General features: G+C 38.6%; 1 protein-coding gene across 1 annotated transcript in view; it reads right to left on the bottom strand.

The window, feature by feature from the left end:
• Positions 1-10,004: 10,004 nt before the first annotated feature.
• Positions 10,005-12,794, bottom strand: part of Mpp7 (membrane protein, palmitoylated 7 (MAGUK p55 subfamily member 7)) — an 80,487-nt gene continuing 77,697 nt past the window's right edge. Inside the window, exon 14 of the mRNA XM_013014581.1 lies at positions 10,005-11,612. Within this exon, the coding sequence (XP_012870035.1) occupies positions 11,433-11,612 (180 nt within the window). The 3' untranslated portion in view covers positions 10,005-11,432. The remainder of the gene's footprint in view (positions 11,613-12,794) is intronic.

The raw sequence follows: 12,794 nt of genomic DNA, 5'->3' as shown, positions 1-12,794 counted from the left end.
TATGTACAGTATTTTTAACAATAAAAAACATATTAAAAAAAAAGAAAGAAACCAAGGTAAGAATTTAGTTCAGGCAAGTGAAAGACTCCAGTCTCCACCCACCCACCCCAAAATCAAATCTTTATTTCAAGATCTGCAGTTGGTTAATCCTCAAAGAGTCCAAAATTGGCAAGATTTAGAAATTATATTTCTTAGAAATCTCCCAAGTAATATAACAAGCAAATTCATCTGATTCGAAAAACAAAGAAATGACAAAATCTTAGCAAATCTTTTATTTCACTGAAAATCTGATTAAAACATTTTGAACATTCTTTGCACTTAAATAACAAGTATTCTTATTTATTGGTTTAGAAATGTGTCATTTCATATTATGAATGTTTAAATTACACTTTTAAAACTCAGCTTCACTTGATCATTCAAAGTGAATAAGACAAGATAGAGGAGAAAATGATCTTGGAATTACAGTCCATTAATCAACATAAAGTGGCCTAACAGAACAGATGGTGACATAATTGGCTTTCTCAGGGTGAGCAGATTAACTGACAAGCACTCTAAACTTTGGCTTTCTCAGTAAAGAAAACCATATTTCGTTTTTGTATTACGAGAGATGGTAGGCATTCCTATTCAATGGCTTTGAAGGGGTCATTTGGAATGTGGCACAGGAGAGCCAAAGTTACCTAAATTAACGAGCAGGCTCTGGAATCTCTGAGCCAGAACAAAAAGAAATCAAGATCACAAGAGAAAACTCGAGGACTAGGTCAAATCAAAAGTAAGAAGTTAGAGCAGAGCATGACTAGTCTCTCATGCTTAAAATCCTAGCTACTCAGGCAGCTGAGATTGAGGATCACAGTTCAAAGTCAGCCCAGGCAGAAAAAGTCCATAAGACTCATTTCCAATTAACCATCAGAAAACCTAAAGTGGAGCTGTAGCTCAAAGAGCACCAGCCTTGAGCAAAAAAGCTCAGGGACAGCAGACAGGCCCTGAGTTCAAGCCCCATTAACCACTGCCTCCTCTCTCCCCCCGTCCACCCAAAAGAAAGAAAGAAAGAGAAAAAATGTAGTAAGTTGGGCTGCGTGCTAGTGGCTCACACACTTACAGTCCTAGCTACCTGAGAGGCTGAGATTGTTGGGATTATAGTTCAAAGCCAACCCAGGAGAGATGCCATCTCAATGTATAGTACCTATTATCCAATCCAAAAGTTCTATCCAGAAAAGTGTCCAAGAAGGATGTAAGACTCTATTTCAAAAGCAAAAATCAGTGTTGAAGGCCTGGTTTGAAAGTAAGAGTACCTATCTAGTAATGAGGAGAACCATAATTCAAGCCCTTGTATCACTAAAAACAAACAAAAAAAGCAGGCAACTGGGATTGTAGAATTATAAGTGAAGCCCAGGATTTGGAGGGATGAAGGTGGCAGTAGCTCAGTGTGTGACAGTTTAATCCTAGGACATCGCATGGCAGAGTTATAGTAGCATGAAAAGGTGACACCTGGCATCTGTCTCTAGCTTTAGCCTTCATCCTACCTGAGCAGTCCCCTCCCTTTTTCCTAGTCTCAGTGACATCCTCCAGAATTGATGTTACATTTGATAACAGTAAGTGTACAAGCCACAATAGTATTATGGGTACTTCCACAACTAATGACTCTTCAGACATTATATGGCTTGCGTTCTGGAAATCTCAACTGTGCTGCAGAGTGATCAGCAGACACTTCTATTCCTACTTACTCTAAATAAGCATGACCTGTTACTTGGTGGTATGTAAGCAAAGTGTCCAGCCAGCTTGCAATTTCCTTTGTGAAATTATCTCATTAACTCTGTACTTAAGCACTTAACTCTGCCCTGAGATTGGTACACATAAAGTTCAGTAAATCATGAAAGTCATTAAGTAAAACTATGTTTGGGGAAAATATAACCTTGGAGAGAACACGAGATCTTTCTTTTTCAACCATATATATATATATATATATATATATATATATATATATATTGTCAACAAGATTGAATTAGTAGCATTTAATTGCCTATTGAAAATTAATTCAAAATGATAAAGAACAAAATACTAAGAAATGCTTAGATATGTAAAAGTTGAAGGAGGGGATGTCAATACCATTTTTCATGTTTCGAATTGAAAAAAAAAAACATCAGCAGCACCCTCTACAAACATTTTATTTCATTCATTCATTCATTCAGTGTGTGTGTGTGTGTTTGTCTGTTTGTGTCTGTATATATATGTGCCAGTCCTGAGACTTAAACTCAGAGCCTTGGGCACTGTCCCTGATCTTTATTTTCTCAAGGCTAGTTCTCTACCACTTAAGCCATAAATCCACTTCTGGCATCTTTGCTAGTTAATTGGAGATTAGATTCTCATAGATGTTCCTGCCCTGGCTGACTTTGAACCATGATCCTCAGATCTCAGCCTCCTGAGTAGCTATGATTACAGATGTGAGCCACCAATGCCCAGTTTGTTAGTTTTATTTTTAGTCTTCAAATACAAGTCTTTAAGATGTGCCATCGAGAACTGAATTGCAAATGTGTACTGTGTACATATGCCTATGATCACTTCAGGGAACAACAACAAAAAATGTAAATAGGAGATTAAAAATATTGTTTTTCCATTTTGTAATTTTGTTTATATGTAAAATCATACACATTAATATCCAATTTATAAATCAAGACACAAAACTATATATACTACGATTATACGACTATGTAAAAAATACTTGCATGAAAAGAGATGGCCAGGAACACCCTAAAATTACAATAGTAGCTATCACAATATTACATGATTACAACAACTGGTGTTTTGTGGTGTATCTGTGTCTTCATTTTCCGCATGATGTGCAATGTGGTTGGACTCTAGTCAGTATATACTACAATTATTGTATACTACGCTGTAACTCAGATGTCTGCAATTCCTTTGTCTTCTTTGGTGAGTATATCTGAACTATGCACTAAAAAGAAAGAAAGAGCTGGGAAGGTAGCTCAGTGGTAGAGTGCTTGCCTTGCATGCCTGAGGCCCTGGGTTCGATTCCTCAGCACCACATAAGAAAAAAGAAAAAAGCCAGAAGTGGTACTGTGGCTCAAGTGGTAGAGCGCTAGCCTTGAGCTGAAGAGCTGAGGGACAGTGCCCAGGGCCAGAGTTCAGGCCCCACAACTGGACCCCCAAAAAAAGAAAGAAAGAAAGAAAGAAAAACAGCAATGTGCAGTTCATTGGCAACTTGGTAGGGGAAGGAAGAGAAGTGTTTGCTACCCCAGGTTGAGAATTTGAAGGCATTATTCATATCTCTTTTCCAGAATCCTTTCTGTTGTGTGGCAGGAAAACCACCCTTGCTTCCTTCCTCTACCAAGCATCACATGATAGGCTCCAGTCTTCAGCCCCCAGAAGTCTACATCCCTCACTTAGCCCTTTCTTGGCATTTATTCTATGTCTTAGCTTCTACCTATAAGCTTCTCACATCTTTCCCAACAAAGCGATCAGAAAACAAAAATAGCTTTCCATCCAGTGCCAGGAACCACCTCAATGTTGACAGTAAACAACAACATCAAAAGAAATGATCATCATTCACTAATATGTATGATGTAATCAGAATGATGTTCCAAGAACACACTTTAGTGCTATCTATCAAAAGGTAAAAGGACACCCTGTTTGACCTTGAAATCCCATCACTAGAAATGCATCCTAGAGAAATAGGAAAGTTCACTGGAGAAAAGTATCAGTTGTTATTGAAACAGTGTAATAACAACAGCCTGAAAACAGCCATATATGTTAAGATCGAGCATAGGGACATATTAAAAACTTGTAGAAATTGCTGCTGTTGTTTTTTACGCCACAGAAGAAAAAAAAAAAAAAACAACCCAAAGTGTGGAGGTACACAGCTGGCCCAAGACACAACTCTGAGGTCTGAGCATGTATAGAGAATGAGTGCCTGCCTGAAAGACCTCCTTCCTAACTTCTAGCCAGGGGATGTGTCCAAGGGATCTACTTCCTAGAGGCAAATGTTGGTGGCCCAAGTGGCCACTGTGACCACAGTAAAGAATCACAAAAGCACAGAGACCCGCCCCCCCCGCTGGCATGACCTGCAGGTGGTGCCTGGTTGGATGAGAACTTGACCTGGGGTTGGCCACAGAGGGGACAGGCAGCTGGAGATTTCTGCCCCGCTGGGCTTCTTCATTGCTTTGGTGGGCCTTGTACATTTCTGTTTCATGTAGAGGCCAGATGGACCTGATTTCCCTGGTGAATTCCTGTCCAACATGTGACCTGTGTTCTTTGACTTTTTTTCATTATATCCCTTTGAGATGCTTGAAACATCAGTCCTCGACGTTAACCAATAGCACCTGGACCTTCTCATCTTGTTTCTTTCTGAAGCAATCGAAAAACACTTTAGGAGAAAAGATTTACGGCAACGTTCCTATTTCTTTGGCCTATTTTTATATGTCTGCTAAATTCCATTTTTTAAACATTATGGAGAGAAAGCCACCGGTGGAATCGCAACGTCTAGAAATGTTAACTTCTCTGTAAAAGTAAAGCCACTCAGATCTTGTTAAACTGATATCATATACAGGGTGCCTCTTAATGCCCACGTTCATTCCAAAGGACTTATAAAATGAAATCATCAAAAAGTTCCCAGCTGCACAAGTCTTTTGAAACTTTTCTGTTGTAACAGAGTCTGCGTTACACATTACAAAAACACGCAAGGGGGCTTAAAGATAGTTTAACAAAGAGACTAGAAAAGAGAGACTATCCAGGTGGCTTTTTAAGTGTGGAACATAATAAAATGGTGTTTGGCAAGTAGTATAAGATGTAGTAACTAAAAAACAAGAAAGTCCACTTAGAAGCTGAAGTGGGGCTTCGAGTCATAAATAGAAGAAATGTTAAAAATGCAAGAGAAAAAACAATAATAGCAGGAGTGTCTAGTAAATGTGAAATGAAGAGAGGAAAAAATCTTACAGATGGGAATAGCAATGGGATGTGTGTTTTGGACCTGTCCTTTCAGGTCCAAAGGCTTTAAGGCTTTGGAGTAGTTATATCATTTACCAGTGTTGTCTCTAAGAAGGGAAACTGCATATTTAAGACAGAGGGGCTAGGTGCAGGCAACTGATCACCCAGCAGAAGGAAAAGCCAAAATGCTCACCAGCCACCAGAGAAAGAACTCAGGAGATTCGCTCTCAGGAAAGCAGGAAGCCACAAACTCCATCTGTATAGGGGCCCAAGAACCCAAGGGGAATTAGAAAAAGACTCAATGATTGCATCAGATAATGTCCTAGCAAGATGAGGCACAGGAGCAATACCCTGCTCTCTTCCCCCTCCTGTCTCTATAGTCCACTAGTGTCTGTCTAAATCATTCTCAGAGTGGCAAGTCATCTCCAGGGCTCATTTTTTGTTCAAGGCAGAACAAGATAGAGAAAAGGTGAACAGAAAACCCAAGGACAAATAGGGCCAGGACAATCGCTACTGTCTGCATTAGTAGATACTGGCCCTATGGGATGGTGGGGCATGTCCACTAGGAGAGAGAGCTGCATCCCACTGGGAGGACCCAGACGCATTGCTGAGCAGTCTCCTTGCTGCAAGCCTCTTCATCCATGCTGACCTCTCTCCACCATCTTGACTGTGTGGCTCTGCTGCAGTACTTAAAAGTACTATTTCCTTTTGTCCATACACATTTTTAAAGGGCCCATTTGGCTCATAGTCTGGGTGTTTTGCTGTTAACTCATCCACTGGCCTTTGGGCACAGCAAACTTTATAGCAGAAGCAAGTTAAGTGGAAGTCCAGCTGGAGAGCTGTCCATGGCACCAACCAACTAAAGATACTAAGAGATAGGGGCAGGGGGTGGGGGAAGGGGTACAGGGGGAGGGGTGGCATTAAAACATCTGTGAAAATGCCACTAGCTGGGGGGAAAATCAACAACTTGTATTTCTTAAAACTCTTCTGAGAGATCTTATCTGGTTGGCTTTAAATTCACTTTACCTTACCCTTTTCTCTTTCTCCTTCTGTTTTGTGCTGACACAGTACCAGGGCTTGAACTGAGGGCCGCAAGCTTTCACTTGGCTTTTTCACTTAAGGGTGGTGTTCTACCATGTGAGCCAACCACTTCAATTCTGGCTTTTTTTTTTTTTTCAGGTGTTTGAGACATGAAGGTCTCTTGAATTTCTGTCTGGACTTGCTTGGAAATGAGATTCTTAGATCTCAACTTCCTGAGTAGCAAGGGTAATAGACATGGGCAACTAGTACCTCACTATTGTATTTTGTTATTACTTTGTGGTGTACAGATGTTAACATTTTCAGCAGTGACACTGTTTTATGGGCAACTGTTAATATTCTCTAGAAATCTTCTAAGTGGAATTAACAATCATAATTTATATACTATACTACTGATTAGCATAGAACAAAAGCTCAAAAAGTGGGACCTTCTGTGTTATTACTGTCCAGATCAGATTCAACAATCAAATAGATGTTTTGTTCAAAATGGTAGGCTCAGGTAATGATTAGCCTTTTTTTTTTTTGACTCCAGTCGTGAGGCCCTGAACTCCGGGTCTGGGCGCTGTCCCTCAGCTCTTCAGCTCAAGGCTAACACTCTACCACTTGAGCCACAATGCCACTTCCGGCTTTTTTCTTTTTGCTTATGTGGTGCTGAGGAATCAAATCCAGGGCCTCATGCATTCAAGGCAAGCGCTCTGCCACTGAGCCACCTTCCCAGCCCTGATTAGCCTTTTAATGTGTGTATATGAGATTACAAAAATTAGAACACACATGTATTTTGTAAATCCAAACCCAACAACTTTCTCTAAGCTTAAATTTTGATGTTAAATTCTTACCTATATTGTGAAGGGAAGAAGAGGCAGAACCTCACCAAAATAAAATGGAAACTGTTTCTTTCTTTTGCCCAACCTATAGAATCCAGGGTGGTTTTTTTTTTTTTTTTGGGTCGTGGGGCTTGAACTCTGGGCTTGGGCGCTGTCCTTGTGCTCTTCAGCTCAAGGCGAGCGCTCTACTGCTTGAGCCACAGCACCACTTCCGGTTTTCTAGCGGTTTATTGGAGATAAGAGTCTCACGAACTTTCCTGCCTGGGCTGGCTTTGAACCATGATCCTCAGATCTCAGCTTCCTGAGTAGCTAGGATTATAGGCATGAGCCACCGGCGCCCGGCCAGGGTGGTCTTTTTTAAAATTATTTTTAATTTTTGTGTGGCATTTCTGGGGCTTGAACTCAGGACATACAGGCTGTTCCTGAGCTTTTGTTTGCTGAAGGCTAGCACTGACACTTACGCCACAACAGTTCCACTTCCAGCTCTTTGGTAGTTAATGGAAGGTTAAGAGTTTCACAAACCTTTCTGCCTGGACTGGTTTTGAACTGTAATCCTCAGATCTCAGCCTCTTGAATAATTAGGATTACAGGTGTGAGCCTAGACTGTCCAAGGTGTTTTAAGATGATCACTATGTCAAGGCAAGGCAAGACATACAACAGCTGAATTAAAAAAAAATGCAGCCTGCCAAAGTGAAAGCAGACATTGAGCAGCTTGAGTGTTGCTTGTGGATATATATGGCTTCTGATCAGGAGTTCTTTCAGAGTGCTTCTGGTACCAAGTAACAATACACCAACAGTGACTTAATCTATCTTAACACTTTTTATTCACCAATTACCAGGGCTCAGTATTGGCTTGGTAGCTCTATGGTGTTACCAATTTAGGATCTTTTTATTTTTCTATTCAGTCAGAACTGTAGTTGTCCTATTAACAACCATCAAAACAGAAGTGAGGTATCTTAGGAAGAAGGAAGTCAGGCACAGAGGATTATGCACCATGTACAAGTGTGTGTTTAGAGTCTTGTGCCTTTCTCCTTGATGGGATGAGGAGAGGGAACAGGAGATAAGGAGGGGATGAAGGGTGAGCAAATGCAGTGATCTGATTCTATGTATATTATGTAAAAATTAACTTTTAACTTGAGATTGGGTCAAGAATGGGAAAATGGGAGTAAAAATAATGGAAGCATTGTATGTATAACCTGACTTATGGAATTGTAACTTATAAAAGAGAAAAAAGAATATGAAGGGGAGGGGGACCATAGATGAGAAGATGAGAGGACAGAATGTGAGGAATGGAGGGGCATCTTTGCAACTGTAGCTCTTTAAACTGCTATAGTAATAGGACAAGAAGACAAATTCCATGTGTCTAAAGATCTTGAGGACTACCATGAGAAAAATACAAACTTTAATTTTACACATGGCAACATCAATTTCTTCACTTTATAGTCAAAATTTTTTCCTACCAAGGGGAACAGTAGAATAGAAGGGAATGTAATATGAGTATAATAAACAGGATATTCAAGTACAAAAACAACTGTAAGCACATATAGATTCTTTATTAAGATAAAAGGTTTTCCATTATATTTATCTCTAAATCCATCCTAGTCCAAAATAAAATAAATAATAAAAATCCATATCTTTAGGAAGATTTTTAACAATATAGCTTCGTAAATCTAAGATTACATGTCTGTCGATTTTATATTATTACAATTTAGATACATTCAATTATAATACAACACCAGGAATGTTAGCCTGAAAGGTAACAGAGTTTTCCTACTGGGCAGTATAGTCATGGTAAAAGTTATAGTTCAGTTTCACTTTTTTGTGTTGACAAAGTCTTAATCGGATGTTAGAATGGAAGGCAGAATTCTTTCTTGGTGCTGGATTTTAAATTTTGACAAATGGATTTTCCTCTTCTTTGAAATACTGGCTGGTATTCCATGTAGGAAGCAGGCTCTTAGGAGAAAGTTAGGTACACAGGACTCTTTCCTGGGGGAGGTTAGGGGTGGATGGACAGGGGAGTTCCAAGGGGAGGGGTAGAAAGTACAGAACCCAGGGTCTTTAGCCACAGTTATCAACAAGCCCTTTGTTTGGCCTTACTCAATTTTAATCAAACTCTATAACCACCAAGAAGCATCACCTATAAGGCTATGTATACCACCTCATTTCTCAAATTGCCTTTTGGTAATTAAAAATATTGTTCAGCACTGGTTTTCTAATTTTTTAAATATCCCCAAGGCTTCCACTACCTAAAAAGACTAATTCCATTATTTTACACTGTATCTCCCACAATAAAGAATTGAGACCATTATCTGTGAATGAAGAAATGGAAAATTGAGGTAAATATCTGAGGCAAAAATATGGGCTGTCTAAATTGTTCAGAGGATATCCTAGAATATGATACATTTCCAATCATTCTTGATACAGGATGTCATGCTTTATAAGAAACTTTAGTCAATGAGCCAAGTGCTGGTAGCTCATGCCTGTCATCCTAGGATGCTGAGATTTGAGGGCAGAGGTTTGAAGCCAGCTTGGTCAGGAAAGTCCTTGAGACTCTTAACCTCAAAAAAAAAAAAAAAAGCTAGAAGTGAGACATCTCAAGTGGTAAAGTGCTAGCCTTGAGCATAAAAGCTCAAGGACAGTATCCAGGCCCTGAGTTCAAGCTCTAGGACTGGCCCAAAAAAGAAAAAGAAGAAATGTTAGTCAATGTTCAGAGAGTAGAATGTCCCATATCAAACCACACTTCTCTTAAACCAGCCACATGACTTTGAAGTAGCATGAATGATATTGGATAAACCTGCTCCGCAGCTTCCTCTTTTTTCTTTTTTAAATGAATGGCTTTTATATAATCAAAAAACTTAAGTAACATTTAGTCTGACTGTCAGGCTATTCTGGTATGAACGTAATATGGAGGCTAGTGGAATAGCTTCTTGTGTTCGATGTGTCTGAAGAAAATCCAGTGATAAATGCTACCCAACGTGCAATGTATGTATAACAAACGTGTGGCTCTAGCTGTGTGCAAAGGTCAGATATTTACATGGAATGTTGACCTTGACTTATAAAACTACTATTTTATATTATGCATCTTTACATACAATTTATGAATAGCCCCATTTGATAATTAAAAAATATGCCTCTTGGATATCTCATAAATATATAAAATTGCATTATTATTTTAAACATGACATCTAAACTGTTTACAAAGCAACAAAAATCATTTCTTTTGGAGGTCACAGAGCTGTAATTCTCCCCTGGCAAGACTTCATGCATGCAAAGATGGCATGTTTTCTAACAGAACTTGAGGGCATCTGCAGTGTTTTTACTATATGAAGATCAGTAGTAACAAAGGAAAACAAGAGGTTCCATCTAAACACTTACAAAGTAAGTGTTGTTCTTATCCTACTTAACAATGCCAAAGTTATGACAGTGTCTGATCATTTTAGTGACAAAGACATTAACATCAGGTAAGTTTTCCCAGTGATTAGGAAAGTAATACAGACAGGGAATTTGATCAAAGTACATTATATGTATCTATTGCTTATCTGGATGAAATTCCCTTGTACAATTTAAACAGTTCTCTAAAACACATGTTAGTACAATTTAAATGAACTGTGACCAAGTATAAAAACTGGAAAAAATGCCCACGTTTCTTTAACTGTATCACTAATGTATAAAATGCACTTTAAATATTTTAGAATACAAATCATATATTTATGATTTACTGAGAAAATCCAAAGTTAGAAAATGAAAAAAGAAATAAATAGAAAACCTTCTGATAACTCCAGAAATGTCTTCTGAATCTCTGTAAGTAAAAAAAAAAAGTCCTTTTTAATCATTTCTTACCCTAAGATACCACCATGCTTACTAATACCATAAAGGGTTTTATGTTTGTAATAATGTTTAAGTCTATTTTCCAAGCTGGGTATGGTGACATGTGCCTGTAATCCCAGCAACTACAGGGGCTGAAGCCAAAGATTCAGGAATCTGAGGCCAGTTTGGATAGCACAATGTATTACATTTTCTACCATAGAATTGGTAAGCACTATAAGACAAAGACTACTTGCTCAAGGTCCATTTTTTAGTTATTCCTTTAGACTGTAAAATGTATGTGTTATGAACATATTGCATATGCAAGGAAACATTTACACTTCTGAAACAGTTTGTCTCATTACCAGCCTCATTAGATTTAAAAGGATTCACTTGGAAATAACAAAGGGACTTATCTATCTGGAGCCATTCAAGGTGCTCAATTATTACCTTCAAGGGCAATGTGCCAAGTGAAGGTCACCACATCTGGCTCACTGAAGGATGGCACTCCTTCCTGTCTATACTGTCTAGGGATGTGTTTGAAAAAATTCAATCTTACACTGCAGATTGAGTTATACTAAAGACATTAGAAGGTTCAGAGTTTTTCTAAGAATATAGAATTGTGAAAATGTGGACTTATAGATCTTATAGTCACACACTGTTTTAAATAAGGAAGAAAAAAAGATATACAACTAGTACTCAACTTTACCAAGATTGTATACAATGCCAGTGATACAGATTTTAAAAAGAACAACAATAAACCTCTGCCACTAAAATGGTAACTGATTGGATCATGCACCTTACAAAGATAATTGTGGAAATTTCCCTTAGTTATGAATGCAACCAGCTCACTGGCACCCAATGGGTATCAGTCTCTAATTTGTCAAAAGTTGTTTTTAGCTCATTAAATGCCACCGTGAGATCATCATTTACTATAACTTTGTCAAAAAGATGGCCATATTGACTTTCCATTATCTGTGCAGATTTAATCATTTCTTGGAAGTCTTCTTCCTACAAAAGATTAAAAAAATTCATTAACTAGGCAATTAAGTCAGCTCACATTAATGAAAACATCTCACCCTGGGTTTACCTACAGCTGTTGTGGGTTTACCTACAGCTGTTGTGGGTTCAGAGTTGCATGTTTTGTCAGGAATAAAAATCCCCTTCTTTAACCATGACTCGTTTACAAGATCACTCTGTGTGTGTGTGTGTCTCTGTGTGTGTGTTGATACTAGGGTTTGAACTCAGAGCCTGGGCTCTATTCCTTACCTTTTTCACTTAAGGCTGGCAATCTACCACTTGAGGCACAGCCCCACTTTCAGCTTATTGCGTTTAATTGGAGATAAGAGTCTTATGGGCTTTCCTGCCCATGCTGGCTTCATACCTCAAATGTCAACTCTGAGCCTGCTTGGTAGCTAGAATTCCGGTCATGAGTCACTGGCTTCTAGCTTTGTTTATTTCTGAGCTAAAGGTAGAATACATTATCTTAAGAATGGAAATAAAGACCAGGAAGGGCAGCTTCCCTTCATGCATATCATGACAATACATGGTACAAACACACCACTTCTGGTGTGCAGTCATGGAAAATATATGTTGAATGTTAGTATGCTAATTCTATGCCTGAAATCATACTTACTAAATGTGATTGTTGATATTAGCAGACAAAGCAAATTACTGCAAGCTTCATTGAGATTATTCACAATAAACTAACTGATTTTGGTGTTTTAAGCTTTAGAAGTTAAGACTATTGGCTGAACACTGGAGGCTCATGCCTATAATTCTATCTACTCTGGAGGCTGAGAACTGAGGATCATGGCTCACAGGAAAGTCCATGAGCCTCTGACCTTCAATTAACTACCAAAAAGATGGAAGTGGAGCTGTGGTTCAAGTGGTAGATACTAACTCGAACACAAAAGCTCAGGGACAGTGCCTAGGCCTTGAGTTCAAGCCCCAGGTCCTGCTCACAAAATTTTTTTTAAAAGAAAAAGAAGGTTATCCTAAGATAGAACTATTCTTTTATATAAATGTTTGGCTTAGGAAAAAAACTGTAACATGTACATTTAGATAGAATCTAGCCTGTGTGTATTAGGCCACTGAATTATGATATTCTTAACAGCACAAAATAGTTTTGAGTCAATTTAATTATTAAGCTCCATACACACACACACACACACACACACACACACACACACA

This window comes from Dipodomys ordii, unplaced genomic scaffold (genome assembly GCF_000151885.1).
Source record: "Dipodomys ordii isolate 6190 unplaced genomic scaffold, Dord_2.0 Scaffold24, whole genome shotgun sequence".
NCBI classification, from domain to species: domain Eukaryota; kingdom Metazoa; phylum Chordata; class Mammalia; order Rodentia; family Heteromyidae; genus Dipodomys; species Dipodomys ordii.
The sequence above is the reverse complement of the archived record's forward strand: the minus strand, read 5'-3'. Positions and strand labels throughout refer to the sequence as shown.